Consider the following 18,138-nt stretch of genomic DNA (forward strand, 5'->3'; position numbering starts at 1 on the left):
TGAAAAGATAAAAATACAAATTTACAGTTAATAACCAAAAGTAAATAATTATTTTTTGTAATATTATAAGTTAATGAATATTTATCTATATAAATGGTTATTTATCACATATGCGAATGATTTGAAATTTGTTTTACAATTGAACAGAATGAATTTTCAAATTTTTTTATTACAATAGTTTTTTAATTGAAAAATAAAGAAAAATAGTCACCAAAGGTGAAGACAAAAAATCTTCAGAAAAAAAAACAAAGTTTTAAAAAAGATAAAAAGTGATTAAAAGAATAAATCTATTGACAACTAGAATAAATCAAACTTCTTTGGGATCTAATTTTGCAGTTTTGGTCGAGTTGCTTGAGAAATCACTCTATAATGGCATTTGATTGTAAACATGCCAGATTAGTTGTTCTTCACCCAGGCATCTTATAATCTGTGACATGATGCCACTGCATTGTAAATTCCAAAGAGAAACTTATTTGTCGAAATCTCCATAAATGTTGTGGCATCATAAGCTTTTTGGTCCACTGTTTTTTTGGTTAAGTACTTATGCTTTGCTCTTTTCATTATTTCTTGTCAGTTTAATTGTTATTATGGTGCAGTATGTTCAATATGCACTCGGGAAATCTCCTTGTTATGTTAAGTCTTACTTGATATGATATTGATGAAGTTAGTGCTAGGATATTTAATTTGACTGTAGTCAATTTCTGAAAAATAATCCTGTGGTCCATTACATTAATGCCTACATTTAGCTTCAATTTTACTGTATGATTTAGAATTGTTTTTATATATTGGATATATATCAATGAAAAAAATTTTCAATTCCCTTCCCATGCAGAAGCTTAACATTATTTTTTTTCACTTCCACAGATATCAAGCAGTGCCCTAATAAGTTTGAATTGATATCAACTTGTCCATCAGACTGTTTGGAATTGTAATTTTTGGGTAGGATGAAGAGGTCGGAAAGATTATAATCAGCAAAGGATTGAGGTCCGAGGGAAGACTGATATTGCAACGTGCAGGCTGGAGATTGTTGACCATTATCTAGCAGCTGAAGTTCATTCTTCGATGACAAGATTGTTGTTGAACTCTATCCAACCACAGTTGCTACGGAAGCAGTTTTTATCAAGTTCTAGTCATTGATGGAAACTTTTACCTGTAACTTGGTTGACGGGTGGCAGAGTTAGTACAAGTTTTCTTCAGCTGAAATTCTCACCAAGGAAATGGAAATTGAAATAATAGATTCTAGAAACAAATTGGTGTAAAGTGACAATATAGTTAATGACTAATTAAAAAACATGTAATTTAACTTGATTGCTCAAATGGACATATATATGACTTAGCTTGTGTCTCCTTCTCCTAATATTAATTCCTGGGTTTATCCTCGAATCTGATATACTACCTAATTTGTATAATATTTTGAGGAATTTTGTTTTCTGTGTTGCAGATTTTCAGGAATTTCAATGAATTTCTACGGGTTGTTCTGTTGAATGAGCAAGGCTCAAGGATGCAAGTGACAAGGAAATTCTAGTGGACCTATTGTTCTGGGCAACCTGCAAATATAATGTTAATATCTAGAGATAGAGATTGCTCCAATGCTCTCCATCAAATGAGTATGGGAAGATACGACATTCTGCTTGCTCAGCTGCAGAAAGCCTTGGCTCTTCTCCTTGGAATCACCAAGATCATATGGCTCTGGACAAGTCTTGTGGCTGGAGGCCCTTCATTAATGACTAAAATTGGTAACAAATTTCAGTCCCTGATAATATGCCTTTTGCTCATGTACAAGTTCCCTACTTGCGAAATGCTAATGTAGTAGTGCACTAGTTGATATTCTGGAAGATCAAGAAACCTGTAAATGATCACCACCCCGGTACTAATTATAATCCCAAGAGTTTTGTTATGGGCCTTGCCTGGGTGGATTTGCTCATTTCGACCTTGCTCAGAACGGTTATAGAAATCATTATCCACCACAGCCTTTAGTGCCAAACAATCACTCTAATCATACTCATAGTTCTGTCCAAAAGTGAGTCACCCAATTCAATCCTATGAGAATGAATCCAAAGCCTCCATTGTTTAGTAAGTGACAAAATGGACTTATAGAGCATAGAAAGTTGTGGTTTTCTTCACTAGTGAACTTAATTAACGTTTCTAGCAGTGTCATATGAGGATGCAAGGGTGTCCAAAACCTTCTGATTATGTCCAGAAGCCTTATAGGTGTTGTGTTACTAACACTGAACTCCTGGAAAAGTCAAAAGATTATACCAACTGAAGGTAATACAGTCAATTGCATTTGATATGGGGATCTGAAGCATCAGAATACTGGCATTAATAGGTCCTTGGAAATTGCTGTTAATTAGAAGATGATAGTGAAACAAAAAATTGAAGACATGAAATGGCATGTTAGTAAGAATGAGGAACTCTAGAAATGTGTGAACCTTATTGTTGATAATCCTATGTGAATCTCGGAAATGACATGGGATAGAATTGAAAAGTTTCTGGTGTCTCCTAGATGGCAATCTGCAATCGTGGCTTCTCAGTGCAGGTAATTTTCCTTTCCTTGTTTAGTTTAGCCTTTTTTAGATTCTGGGATTTATAATTAGTCTATGTTTTTATTCTGTCTCGTGTGCTTTTGCATTTTGTCTATAGTTATGAAACTGGTGCTTGAAAGAGTTTACATTAGGTGACATGAGATCTCAGAATAATCGGATTTGTAAATTCCTCCCTCTGTAGCATCAGTTTAGCTGTTGTTAATGTGTTTGCCGTATTTGTGTAAGTCTTATGATTCAGCCTTCCCTTGACCATAAACCTTATCTTTCAGTCTTATTATGCTTGAGTTAATTTGCTGCAAGTTTTTATGCTTTCGAGCTACTGAAATATCGCAAATTTGTTGTCAATCTGTCATCTAAGATGTTACTTCTTGCACTGAACTTATTATTGAAAGGCATTTTCTTGTAATGTACAGAAGCAATTTGTATGGTCATATTTGGCTATCAGCCAACACATGATTAATTATAGGCTGAATGACTATTTCCCAGTGAAACTTTGATGAAACAGTAATTTTTTACTCTTGAAGTTTGAAAAATCCGTTTATTCACTCATTTTGATAATCACATAATTATATGATGATATGTCATTATTTGTGCATATTATTTTTGTACATAGTTTTATTAGAGTACACATTAAGTGATACCAATGTGTACATGTTTCTTGCTTTCAACAGTAGCCAAGAAGAAAGTTATCAAACCCAGATTAAAAATTATCAATGTCATTTTGCAGATGCTCCATAATTGAAAATTAGCCAAAAGATATGTTCCCATCTAAGGTATAGTGAAATATTAAAATCTCATTCTCTAATTTTTAAAAAACCCAAACACTCACCTATAAATTAATTTCTGTTAAAAATTTTAGTTAGGGTTAGGATAAAACCATCATTTACTAAAAAATTTAAAAAATTAAAGTTTTACTACATTTTCCACTCTGAATTTAAAAATCTCACAATTTTCTCTCACTCAAAGTTTGGAAAATGAACATTTCCCTCTTAGGGTTGTGAAACTATCATCACATATGACGAAACCACGTTCGATGTTCCTCTTGGCTTGTCTCTCTCTATTGATCAAATCCTTTTTTTCGACGAAGACAAAATCATCTTTATTGCAGTGTCTTTATGGACAAAAGGAGTGGGAGGGAATGATGGTCGACTGAGAGAGAAAAAGGAGGGAAGGCCGGTAAATGGGTAGGAATGATGAGTCGTTGGAAAGAAAGAGAAAAATTATCACTTTTCAAATTTTGGATGAGGGTAAATTGTTATATTTTCAAACTGAGAGAAAAAATGTGATAAAACTTTAGTTTTTGAAATTTTTTTGTTAAATGATGATTTTATCCTTAATTTTAATTGAAAATTTTAATTGAATTTGACTCATAGGTAAAATTTTAAATTTTTAAAAGTTAATGGATATGAGTTTGCAATTACACTTAACATTGGGTGAGACCAGGTCTTTCGGCCTTGAAAATTCAGCAAACCCGGGTTTCAATAAGCTTATTGTGGCTATACGAGTTAAAAATCTTTGTGACATTTTTGACCATATTGGGCAATGTCGTAAACTAGTTTCTCCTTTCTCTCCCACAGTAAGTCAGATTGCATTAATTTCTCTGGATCAAGTACAAATCCCAAAAATGGCAAATCAAAAGTTTGAAGTTCAAACATCTATGAGCACATAGTGAAAATTGAGCATCCACCAAAAAAGTTTTTCTTTTGTCTTTTTTTTTTTAAATGAAGCGACGAAACCGGACTCAGCATACTTGACATAAGTCATATTGCCATTAGACGCCTAGCTCTTTGAAAATTTATATGATTGGATATTACCACTTTAGTATTTCATATGATTATATCACTTTAAACTTATCAATATTATTAATCAATATTATATTCAACTTTCCAATATCTTAAATTACATTCCCAAACCTATTAATCAATTGAATTTCTTATGAATTATATTGAAAAAAAAAACATAAAGTTACCTAATACCACACACTTACGACATAACTTTATAGTTTGCGGTCCTGTAAATCTTTACAATCTATAAGCATAGAGAACAATACATTAATGGGAAACATAAAACCTGTAGAGAAACAAACTTGGAGTCTGCAGGGATAGTCTCTAGTTGTATTCCAAATCAATTTAAGATAAGGTGGAGTTCGTGGGCTTAAGTGTCTGAAAATTGTATTTGTAAGGGCTGAATTGTAAATGTAATATTAGAGAGCTTCATTTCAGTACCTGGGTACAATAGTCATTTTGTGCGGTAAATATTTGTAACAACCCTTGGTATACAAACCAAGGATTATTAGTCTGCCCTTCCCAAATTTTTTATCCTCTTGCACTCTCTTGTGGGGTTTATTGTGCTAAGAGAAAACTCAACGGTTTTATTTGATCACTCACAAGTTTCATTGAGTTTTTAGGTTGTATATTCAGTGGTGCTCTATGTCGAAACTTTTCGCAGTTTCTATTGTACAAATAGGAGTGTCTTCGTATTGTGAGTTTTAATAATCTTTATTTTATAGTAGAGTCAAACTAGAGGTTTTCTTGGTTTTAGATGTAGGGTTTCAGTTAAAGATCTAAACCAAGTAAATATCTGTCACGTTTTATTTCTTGTAGTTGTGTTTTATTATCTATAATCCTGCATGTTTCTTGTTATTAATATTTGATTGATTGATTTTTTATCAAGATAAACACCCGACAACATCAACCACTTTTTAAAATTATTTTTCAAATTTGAAAAAAATATAATTGAATGAATAAGAGAAATGAATTTTTATTCTAGTATGAAATGAAAAAAAGTAGTTATTATATTAATATAATTAAATGAATATGTATTTTATAGTCAATTCTATATTTTTACTTTGTTAACGAATTAAAAACGTATAAATTGATCCAATGAAATTACAATAAAATGTATTGTTTGATTTTTTTTAACTTGAAATCTCAAACATAAATCTTAAACTCAATTTGGTATTTGACTTGAAGTTTTGAACAATTGAACTCGAATTGAAAAATGATCAATTTGTTAACTTTAAACAAAGCACAAGCCTTATGTTAATAATAGAACTCGATTCTTCTAAGACTCTTCTACTTTATCAATATTGTTGTTTATTATCTCAAATAAATAAAACTTGATTAAAAAATTTCAAATTAAATCTAAGTTTAAATAAACCCATAGAATCGATTGTAATAACATGAAATTTTACATATATTTTGCTATATTAAGAAGGTGCAAACATTGTTTAAGTAGTAAAGACATACAAATGGGATCATCACCTCAACTAATACAAATTTCAACGAGAAGCTGTGTTCAGATGCTTCAAGTGCAAATTCACCATCCTCATATCCGTTAACAATTAGCCGCTTGAGAATGCACGTGATGATGGTGGAAAGATTGAGAAAGGAATTAATAAAGTGGGATCAATAAGCTAGGGTGTTACATGTCGAGCAGTATGATCTTGTGCCACTAGATACACACATGTCCGATTTGGGTGAAACTGCTTAAGGCCCTAGCTTTTGTTGTCTGCAAAGTAATATCTATCTTTATAGTTCATGATGAAGTTGAATACGTCAACCTTTTAGATTTTATGTAATGATAGAACCAAAAAAATCAATTCAACTTTATAAGAGAGAATTTAATTCAAATAAGATTTTTTAATTAAAAGAATTATGAAACAATAAAAATACAAATTTACTGTTAATAACCCATTAGTAAATAATTATAGCATAAAATATTATGAGTTAACAAATATTTGCCTATATAAATTATTATTTATTACCATTATAAAAGATTTGAACTTTGTTTTACGATTGAATAAATTGAATTTTCAGATTTTTTATTACAATAAGTTTCTTTATAAAAAATAAGCTTTCATTATTTTATATTAAATATGTCGAATTAACTTTCATGACTAAATTCATAAAACAACATTAAGAAAGTGACTATCCGCTAATTATTATCAAGTAATCAACGACTTAAATTCAAAATTTAAATTCTGACAAGAAACAAATAGAGATTGAAAACTTTACTAAACACAAAAAAATGAATACAATTACTATAAACCCTAATCCAAATATATTATGTCACATATATGCGACATTATCAAATCAAGTCAAATATTATTTCCAAGGTTCTCATTATTAATGTTAAACTAATGTTAATTAGGACTAAATTTGAGCTAAGTTGAACTAGGGTTAAACAAAAGTTAACTTAAGAGTGAACTTAATTTATTCAATTAATGATGAGTTTGTTAGAAAAATTGTTGAAAATAAAAAAGAATGGTCACTAGAGACAAAGAAAAAGAACCTTTGAAGAAGAAAAAAATCTTCAAAAAAACAAAGTTTTTAATGCTAAAGGAAATGAATTTATTTATGACTCGATTAAGTCAAATTAATTTGACTTAACTTGAGCTAAAACTACTTTTGTTGGAGTTTGACTTTTTAGAGTTAAACACCAACCTTAGCAAAAGTCGATTTGGATGATAAAATTATTAAAGATAATATCATTATTGATATAAATGTCACTAAGCAAATTTTATATGGCTAGAGATGCAGCTATAAAAGCGCAATGGGCCTATTCCCCTATTTCAACCCAAAACTTACCCAAATGAAAAATCATGAACTGCCGGAGGAAGTCATATTTATAAACAGTATTCTAAAGTACCGGATTCAATCTCAATCACCTTTAGATCAGTAATTAAGCTTCCTTGTATTGCATATTTCAAGTTTCAATTTTCTTTTATTTTTTTCATTTTTTGGTTAAGGTTTCTGTTTGAGTGATGCCAAATTGTCTCAGCTCGTTCATGAGGTCCTTCAACGGCCATTAAGCGTTCATCATTAACATTTTCAAGCAAAATCCTCAAGCGGGTTAATTTAACTGCCTGTATTTCCTCACTTTCGTGTGCTAATATACTCCAAGTTACTGATTGTGAAACGAAAATTAAAGTTTTGAGAAATAAGCTATGCCCGGATAATCTTATCCGGGTTTTGGATAACACTGGCGACTTGAACTCTGTTGTGAAGATATTTAAATGGGTATCTCTCCAATAAGGGTTTCAACACAATTGATACTTATGGTAAAATAATTTTGAAGCTGGGTTTGGCTAGAAGTGTTGAACAAATGGAGGGGTTTTGTCAAAATATGGTGAAAGATATGTGCCCTAATGCAGAAGAAGCTCTTTCTGCATTAGTTGAATTGTTTGTTAAATATAATAGGGTGAATAAGAGTATGAATTTGGGTGGTTTTAAGCCCTCAGTTGATGTATTAAACGCTTTGTTAGGTGCCATTGTGAAGAAGAAGAGAGGTATTAAAGATGTGGTGTTTATTTATAAGGAGATGGTACAAGCAGGAGTTATGCCAAATGTTCATACTTTGAACTATGTGTTGGAGGTTTGGTTTGAAACTGGTAGGATTGAGTTTGCTTTGTATCATTTTATGAGAATGAACAAGAAAGGGTGTCGTCCAGATAATTATTATAAAAGGTCTTATTTTGAGCAATCGAGTGGATGATTCGGTTATCATTTTAGGCGAGATTTTTAATGCTGGATTTGGGCTAGCTGGAATTAAGTTTCTATACCTGTATAATAGCACTGTTTTGTAGGGAAAATAAACTAGGGCAGGGAATCCTACTTTTAAAGTTGAAGAGAGCTTCAAATCTTTTGCTAGATGGGTTGATTTATAGAGAGTTAATTAGATGCATGTGTGAGACCCATACTTTAGATGATGCAAATTATCTTCTTGAAGAGATTACTTAAAACGGTAGAACACCTGCGGTTGATGTGCTCGTTGATCTAGTAGTAGAACTTTGTGCAATAGGAAAATTTGATGAGTCCATGAATTTCTAGGAAGACAAATGTGGTTACATAACTTCTCCATACAATGCTATGCTTGAAGGCTGCTGCAATGCTGGTAAAGTTTTTCTGGCAAAAGTATCCTGGACAAAAGGGCTGAGAGAAACATAACAGATTGCAGTTCTTGGAATATTCTAATCATATGGCTTTGTGAGAATATGGAAATAAGGAAAGCTAACGAACTTCTTTGTAGAATATTTATATTTTCCACAGTTCCTGACTCTGTGTCATACTCAGCTCTTGGTGTAGGCAACTGTCGATTGAGAAAGCATGGGGACACTCTGCAGGTGTTCCATCAGGTTTGTATCGAAAATTGGGTTCTGGATTCTATATCTTATTAGGAGTTGTGGATAGCCTCTGTCAGACAGGAAAGATTATGGAGGCTGCTGAGGTATTTCATTACATGTCAAGGAACGGATGCTCCCTCAATCCTTCTTCTTACAATATGGTGATAGGCAGCATGGGGATGCTCTGCAGGTGTTCGATCAGGTTTGTATCGGAAATTGGGTTCTGGATTCTATATCTTATTAGGAGTTGTGGATAGCCTCTGTCAGACAGGAAAGATTATGGAGGCTGCTGAGGTATTTCATTACATGTCAAGGAACGGATGCTCCCTCAATCCTTCTTCTTACAATATGGTGATAGGCAGCATGGGGATGCTCTGCAGGTGTTCGATCAGGTTTGTATCGGAAATTGGGTTCTGGATTCTATATCTTATTAGGAGTTGTGGAGAGCCTCTGTCAGACAGGAAAGATTATGGAGGCTGCTGAGGCATTTCATTACATGTCAAAGAGCGGATGCTCCCTCAATCCTTCTTCTTGCAATATGGTGATAGGTGGCATGGGGATGCTCTGCTGGTGTTCGATCAGGTTGGTATCAAAAATTGGGTTCTGGATTCTATATCTTATTAGGAGTTGTGGAGAGCCTCTGTCAGACAGGAAAGATTATGGAGGCTGCTGAAGTATTTCATTACATGTCAAAGAACGGATGCTCCCCCAATCCCTCTGCTTACAATATGGTGATAGGCGGCATGGGACAAGTGGATGAAGCAATTAGGCTACAGGGGTTGGCTTACAGTTCTAATTCTTCTTATACTGCTTAAATTACACTACAAATACAGTCATGCACAGATTGTCAAAATTAAAAATGGCTAAAGGACTAATGGTAATTCTCTCACAAACGTTGGTGGACGGTTGTGCTCTTGATGTGGAAGTATATTGCATCCTCATACAAAGCATGAGTGCACAAAATCGAACTAAGGATTCTGCTTTCTTTTTTGATTTGATGGTTAGTGAGGGTTTAGTGCCTGACTGAGAAACAATGCATACTCTTCTGTGTTGTTTGGCAAGCCAATCTTACTTGCTTATGTTTTCAAGTGGGATTGATAAACTAGTTTCTAATAGTGATACATTGGATTCATCTATGTATAACATACTAATCAATAGTCTCTGGAAAGAGGGTCTAAAAAGTGAGGCTTCCTGAGTATTGGATCTGATGTTAGAAAAATGTTGGGTGCCAGATGCTGAACTCATGGACTGTTGGTTGGGTCTTTTATCAAAAGAGATACAGATGGTGAAACACTTGCATATGAGGATTCCATGCAAGATAGTGTTAGCAACATTCTTGCTTAGGGACTGGGAAATACATGACAAGTTCCCATAGTTGACAATTAAACTGTAATTGGAAAGTTTCTAAATTACCCTGGTGGAAAACTCGCCATGATGGGATGTAAAATAAAACCTGATCTTGCATGGAAATACATGACAAGTTCCCACAGGGCAGCATCTTCCTTTCCAGAAATAAGTTGCTCCGGGTGAAAAAGTTGTCTGTATGCTCCAGTTCTAACTTCATCAACGACAGTGGGTTCCAGATCAACAAACACAGCTCTAGGCACATGCTTGCCAGAACTGGTCTCACTGAAGAAGGTATTAAAGGCATCATGTGCAACACCTACAGAGGTGTCACCGCAAGAAAGCACAAAAAAGTATATTGTTAGTTTCCAAGAAAACATTAAGAGAAAAAAAAGATAAAGATAAATTTATAATAGCCTGCAAAAGGGAAAAAAAATTCTATACAGTTGAAGTAAAAATAAAAAAATAAAAAGGATCATTCAGCAATCATCTCTATTGCAGACACAGATTAACAAATGACGAGAGTTTCACTGAATATATGATATATATCACAAATTCCTTAGCATCGTTCATAATACAACAATTCGAAGAAAAGGAGCTGCTTTTGTAATGCATGACACTGAATTTAATGCCTGCGTTGCTATGTTCAATATCTGGTTTCAATCCAATAGATTCCATAGCATCAAATTTTTTTTCCCTTTTGCAGGCTATTATAAATTTATCTTTATCTTTTTTTTCTCTTAATGTTTTCTTGGAAACTAACAACATACTTTTTGTGCTTTCTTGCAGTGACACCTCTGTAGGTGTTGCACATGATGCCTTTAATACCTTCTTCAGTGAGACCAGTTCTAGCAAGCATGGGCCTAGAGCTGTGTATGTCGATAAATAGTGCATTATTAAAAGCTTTTGGAAGTTGTGGAAAGAATCTTTGCATAAAAAAATTAGAAATAATTCTGGAAGCGTCTGATTTTGACTTTTTCCTAATAGGGTAATTTGTAGTTGTGCTGTCACAAGAATGTCTATAAATTGTTCTTTACAAATAACTTAGAAAGTGGAGAAATAATAAAATAAAAATAATGTGGAAGCTGAAGATTTCAGAAGGAAATGATGGATGTGTTAAAAGTGTAAACAATCACACAGGCAGACAGTTCTGGGAATTTAAACCAGAGCTTGGAACACCTGAAGAAAAAGCACAAGTTGAAATTCTTCGGAAGCACTTCACCAAAAATCGCTTTCAACAAAAGCATAGTTCTGATCTTATTATGAGACTTCAGGTAAATTCATTATATTTAGATTATAGTTATATATTTTTTGAAGGTCATTTTGAAGTTTTTTATTATTATAGTATGCAAAGGAGAATCCATGTGAGATGAATTTGCTTCCTGAGAAAGTGAAAATAACAAGTGAAGAAGAAATAACAGAGGAATTGGTGGCTAATACATTGAGAAGAAGCCTGAGATTCTATTCAACTCTTCAAACTGAGGATGGCTTCTGGCCTGGCGATTATGGTGGCCCTTTGTTTCTTCTTCCTGCCTTGGTATGCTTGCTATTAGACATATTTATTTTATCTTTATATTCCCTTATTTTGTTCTATTTTCATTCTAACGTATAGGTTCATAGGAAAATCCTTGGATTACGTTTATTATTTTTGAGAAGGCAGGAAAATTTTGGAAATGGGTGCCTTTTGTTGAGATGGCTAACCAGCCTTTCCTTATATTTAATTAGTCTTGGTTTATTAACTACAAAACAATAATATCTTCATTATTGATTTGATGATGTTTACCATCATGCATGACGTCAGAAATGGGCAAGAAGACTTGTCCAATTGCTTTCGATCTGTTTACATTTTTTCTCTTGCATTCTTATGCAAATGCAAATAGAGTTACATGTTAAAGGGAAAATACCATTATTATTTTCCAGTTCGCATAATTTCTACCTCTTTTTTTTTTTTTTTTTTTTAAGAGGACTTTTTGCATCTTTTAAAAATTGATATTTTAAAAGAGTTAGGTGGGTGGGGCAAGGATGGATTCCAACTAGACCTGAATGAAATTATCAATTAAAATTTTAACTGTAATTTTACATTTCTGTTGTATGTAAAATTACTTGGTGTTGGACTTTTTTAGCCTCCACATTCACATTAATTGACATCAGACTTGCACTTGCTTCATTTGCATCAATTGCTTCACGCAAAAATATTTTACATTTCTCTATCAACTTTTATTTTTAAAAATGATATCTATTCAACACGGATTGTAAAGTAATCAATTTTAAACTGACAATATTTTTTTCTTGGAAAAAGGCTAATTTCTGATAGCAAGATTACTAAATCAATAAATTTTAACTAAATAAAGAATATTATTTCTAGCATTACCTTGCTCAAAGATTGTTAAAAAATAAATCTAATATAATTAATAATTGTTAGACATAATTAAACATTGCTTAACAATATAAGAGCTTATTTATTTATAATATGATGAGCTTGCTAATAAAAATGAACAATGACCTTCCAAAAGTTTCATGATTAAAAAATAAAGCAATTGCACACAAGACGAAGTAAAATAATGATTGATTTTTTTTTTTTTTTATAATTGTTTAGGTGATTGGCTTATATGTTACTGGAGCCTTAGATACAATACTACATTTGGAACATCGGAAAGAGATGCTACGCTATTTGTATAACCACCAGGTATTTATTTGTTAATTTCTTTCAGATTTTTTTGATCAAGTGGTGTATAATTCAACTTACTGAATAAAAAATATTGTAGAATAAAGATGGGGGTTGGGGTTTACATATAGAAGGATGCAGCACAATGTTTTGTACAGCACTCTCCTATGTGGCTCTAAGATTGCTTGGAGAAGAAATGGAGGGTGGCAATGGCGCCATGGAGAAAGCTCGAAAGTGGATCATTGATCGGGGTGGTGTTACTTCCATTCCATCTTGGGGAAAGATGTGGCTTTCGGTTTGTCTTATTTATTTATTTATTTTCTTTTCTCATAATAATTCAATAATATTACCATAATTTATATAAATTACAAATATAATTTGCAGATACTTGGTGTATACGAGTGGAGTGGTAACAATCCTTTACTCCCCGAGATGTGGGTTGTGCCTAAGTTTGTTCCGGTTCATCCAGGACGGATGTGGTGTCACAGTCGAATGGTATATTTGGCAATGTCATATTTATATGGCAAGAGATTTGTGGGACCAATTAATCTTCTTATAATTTCTCTTAGAAGAGAGCTTTACACTCTTCCTTATCAGAATATTGATTGGGACCATGCCAGAAATCAATATGCCAATGTATGTATTTATCTTTATCTCTATCTGTCTCTATTTTCTATCTACCTATATCATTATCAAATATAAATCATCAATATTTATATCTATGAATGTCACTTTCATATTATATTATTTCTTTGTTTTTATCTCTATCTCTAGCTTTACCATATTATATACATGTTTATTCATATATTAATAAAATAATTGAACACTAAATCTAATTGGATTTAAGATTTAAAGGGTAAAATCAAATGCACAACAACCTCTACTCTTTTTCAACTCATATTGTTTGTCTCATTCAACCGCATATTTTTTAATTAAATGGGATTGCAATACTACATATTTAATTTTTACATAGTTCAATTAAACTATAGCTCCACCTAGAAGTCTCCTTGCTTACAATTCATTACTAATTGAAGTATTTGCATATTTGATTATTAGGAGGACCTTTACTACCCGCATCCAATGATACAAGACATAATATGGAGTTGTATTAACAAGTTTGTGGAACCTCTTCTAATGAAATGGCCTATGCGTAAGTTGATGAGAGAAGCTGCTCTCAAAACAGTAATCAAACACATCCACCATGAAGATGAAACCACTCAATATATATGCCTTGGACCTGTTAATAAAATACTCAACATGGTGTGTTGTTGGGTGGAGGACCCTGATTCTCTAGCTTTTAAGCTTCACCTTCCAAGAATTAAAGACTATCTTTGGATAGCTGAAGATGGAATGAAAATGCAAGGCTACAATGGAACTCAATTCTGGGATGTTGCTTTAACTATTCAAGCTATCCTCTCTACTAATCTTCTTCATTCAGAATATGCTGCTTTGTCCATGCTTAAGAAAGCACACAATTTCATCAAAGCCACTCAAGTATGTGTTAGCATAATGAAAACAATAAAACTATGTTTACTCACTTTGAGTTTGATAAAATAACACTCAATCATGTAATGACACATGTGTATCTATTTATACACACAAAATGAGTATGCAGAATATTACTCTAATAGAAATTCATAGTAATTTGTTTATAATTTATGTATATATATATTTCACTTGAAAGCTAATCTATTTTGAATTTTTTTTTTCAATTTAAATTAGGTTCGAGCAGATAGCTCAGATGATGTAAATTATTGGTATCGCCACATTTCTAAGGGAGGATGGCCATTCTCTACTCCAGATAATGGTTGGATTGTGTCAGATTGCACTGCTGAGGGATTAAAAGTACTGTAATTCAGCTTACTTTTTAATTATGTGTTTTAATTCATTTATTTTAAAGTTTTAAACCAATGTTAAAATATTCCTCATAGGCGGCAATCCTGTTGTCACAAATATCATCTGATATTGTGGGAGAAGCAATACCAGTAAATCAATTATACGATGTCGTTAATGTGATTTTATCCTTACAGGTATTTACGAGTGTGAATAATGAATTAATATATAAGCAAAAACTAACAAATGGAATTTTGTATAACTTCTAACAGAACAAAAATGGAGGTTTTGCATCATATGAACTCACAAGATCTTATGCATGGTTGGAGGTATGTAATTCATAAATATAAATTAATCTCTCCCTAGATTAATCAAATTAAATTATTTAAATTTTAACCACAGTAAAATTTTATATGCTTATATTCTATCTTTCTCAGATCATGAATCCGACTGAAATATTTGAAGATATTATGATAGATTATCAGTAAGATCATACAACTCGATATATTTATCAATGAATGTTGATCGAAATTATTAATTAAAACTGAACATATATACAGGTATGTGGAATGCACATCAGCAGCAATTCAAGGCCTAAAGTCATTCATGAAAAAGTATCCAGGCCATCGGACTAAAGAAATAGAAATATCGATTGCAAAGGCAGTCAAGTTTATTGAAAGCATACAACAACCAGATGGCTCATGGTAAACTGTACAACACCCTGCTAATATTAAGTATGTAATTAGAAGTATATAATTAAGAGTAGAAAATGATTAAAAGAAAGAATTAATGTTGTGGAATGAATAAAAATAGGTATGGGAGTTGGGGAGTGTGTTTCACTTATGGAACATGGCTTGGAATAAAAGGGTTGGTGAGTAGTGGCAAGACATATGGAAGAAACAATAGCATCAAAAAGGCATGTGAGTTTTTGTTATCAAAGCAACTTCCTTGTGGAGGCTGGGGAGAGAGCTACCTTTCAAGCCAAAACAAGGTCAGAAAACTACTAAAACCAAACCCCTTTATTTGATCTATAAAGTTATGTATATGCATTATCTAGTACATCATTAGGTCTATAAATAATGTTATTATGTGATTAGATGATTTTAATTAAGAATAAAATAATACGTAATTACACGATAATATGTTATCTTTGTACCCAATGGTGTATTTAAAAGTGTGTGTATATAGCATTGTTCTTATGTAAGTATTTGTTATTCTAAAATAAAGAGTGATATATTTTTCTGTAAATAAACAGGTATATACAAATCTTCCAGGAAACAAAGCACATCTAGTCAACACTGCATGGGCAATGTTAGCTCTCATTGAGGCAGGCCAGGTATGTATATGAATAAAACATAAAATCATTTTACAACTTGATGCGTATTATTCTGATACCACATGTAAGATTTATTATGCACAAACAAATATAAAATCATGCAATTATAATTCACAAGATCAATGTCTGGATCATAAAATACTAAATTAAACTTTAAGGCTTTAAGAATACTTGAATCACCATGCAAATTGAATTCATACAGCTGCTTAAATTACTTACTTAGATCAGCTCTTGATATGAGTTAGTCTTCTGCTCCAAAAACCTCCTTGAATGACATCTTTGCATGGGTAAGCTATACTACAACCATATGGTATTATGTTTTGGAGTAGAAACCTACCCAATATATAGTAGGTTAATTGACCTCTCTTCAAGGTCCAATAAACCTCAAGACTCATACTTATGTTGTTCACCTAAATCATAATTTTTAAGTGTATTGAAGTCATCTTTATTGATCACTTAAAGTCATTTATAAATTGACATTAAACTATTCAAGTACCTAGTTTTGTTAAACCAAAATCATAATTAATGTTAGCCCACATCAAGAAATTTTTAACTTTCACTAGTTGTATAGACAAATAATAATGGAGCCAGGAAATGCCCCCTCGAAAAAAATTTTTAGTCTCTTACCAAATGCATGCATATGATTTTTATAAAAACATATTGCGAGTTTTATGGATGAGACTAGAATTTTTACGATGCACAAGTTTTCTACGTTCTTAGGGTGTAAAGCCATGTTTTACAGTGCATATGGGCCTGAAGCACCTGTAGTACATGTGTGAGACTCTATCCTATAGTACACATGTGAGCTTGGGATACATAAAATACATGTGTAGAATGTGTTTTTTATATTTTATATATTATAATGGCACCCATTAAAAATGTTTTTCTTATAATTTATTTTCATATATATTTTTCATATGAAGGTTATTGAGAAAAGGTATCTGTGAGATATTCTTCATACGCACACTTACAATACCACACAAATTATGTTTAACTGCAATCAAATAAATGTGTAAGGAAATGAGACTGTGCAACTACGTTACTCACATGGTCATGTGTAAAATGTCTTCCTTAACCTAGACTAATCGACATAGAATATATATATATTTTTAAGAATATGATGTTTTTAAAAGAAAATGTTTTCACCATAGTTTTAAATGTTTTTACATATTGATTGATCGAATAATGTTTTATATGTATTACATATAAAGTCGTTGAAGAATGTTTTACATGTATTACATATAGAGTCATTGAAATTATGGGTTTGGAAATGTACACTAGATGATTAAGTAATTGTTCTAATGTATAGTATGCTATCAAAGTTCTAAAGCCAATGGTGTTCCCTGAATGGCTAACTAAAATAAAACAATCATTTTTTTTTTTGGTTGTGAATTAGGGCTATAGAGATCCAGTTCCATTGCATCGTGCAGCTAAAATGCTCATTGATTTACAAATTGAAAATGGAGATTTCCCACAACAGGTAACCAACATACTTTTCTTTAGCAATTGAGGTGCAAGTTTCCTTCATGTATTTTGACAAAACTAATTTATAATTTTTTCAAGTTCACACCAATAAAGATTTCATAAATGAGATACTCTTAATTTCAAAGACATCAATGTGTTCACTCTTCATTTTTATTTTGATAGGAAATCATTGGAGTCTTCAACAAGAATTGCATGATAAGTTGTTCAGCTTATAGAAATATCTTTCCCATATGGGCTTTGGGAGAATATCACAATACTGTGTTGCTATCATCTAAAGAATTTTAAATGTACATATTAAAAGAAATAATAACAGTCCTCACAACTATGGGGGTAAAATTGCAAAATACAATGTAACAAGTTTCTCTTTAAGCATATTTTAACTGGTAGTAAAAAATGTTTATATTATATATGCATTTGACAATTCATGAATATTTGTAATAGCATTTTTTAGGTTGTTTTATAATGTTGTATGCATATATATTTTATTATTGATCATATCTCTAAAATACGAATCTTATTTTCTGAATATAACAGTTTATAGATCCTCATTTTCTGATATGATATTATTTTTATGCTCATCTTTTGATATGATATTTTTCTTATTATTATAAAATTATTCTAATAATTATCTTTTCATATGACATTGTTCTAATATGATATTATTTTGATTTTTTGATCATATCTGAATACATGATATTATTTTTGTATTTTGTCCACAATTATTTTAAAAGGACATTTGTGTTATTTCATGGTAGAGAAGTTGAACATCTTTGAGCATAAGTGTTGATCATATATATGATCTTCT

At 31.9% G+C, this 18,138-nt stretch overlaps 2 protein-coding genes across 2 annotated transcripts; both read left to right on the forward strand.

The window, feature by feature from the left end:
• Positions 1-7,652: 7,652 nt before the first annotated feature.
• Positions 7,653-9,485, forward strand: LOC123208498 (putative pentatricopeptide repeat-containing protein At1g12700, mitochondrial). Its single transcript, XM_044626036.1, has 5 exons — positions 7,653-7,927; positions 8,633-8,774; positions 8,839-8,964; positions 9,029-9,154; positions 9,219-9,485. Exons 1-5 carry the CDS (start codon positions 7,653-7,655, stop codon positions 9,483-9,485), a joined length of 936 nt encoding a protein of 311 aa, XP_044481971.1.
• A 1,597-nt stretch (positions 9,486-11,082) lies between these two features.
• Positions 11,083-17,744, forward strand: LOC123199591 (cycloartenol synthase 2-like). Its single transcript, XM_044614625.1, has 15 exons — positions 11,083-11,288; positions 11,360-11,551; positions 12,611-12,700; positions 12,780-12,974; positions 13,064-13,315; positions 13,736-14,173; positions 14,402-14,524; positions 14,611-14,709; positions 14,785-14,841; positions 14,950-14,996; positions 15,073-15,216; positions 15,326-15,503; positions 15,768-15,848; positions 17,245-17,328; positions 17,496-17,744. Exons 1-15 carry the CDS (start codon positions 11,091-11,093, stop codon positions 17,616-17,618), a joined length of 2,301 nt encoding a protein of 766 aa, XP_044470560.1. The 5' UTR covers positions 11,083-11,090; the 3' UTR covers positions 17,619-17,744.
• The last annotated feature ends 394 nt before the right edge of the window (positions 17,745-18,138 follow it).

This window comes from Mangifera indica, chromosome 2 (assembly GCF_011075055.1).
Source record: "Mangifera indica cultivar Alphonso chromosome 2, CATAS_Mindica_2.1, whole genome shotgun sequence".
In the NCBI taxonomy this organism is placed as follows: Eukaryota; Viridiplantae; Streptophyta; class Magnoliopsida; order Sapindales; family Anacardiaceae; genus Mangifera; species Mangifera indica.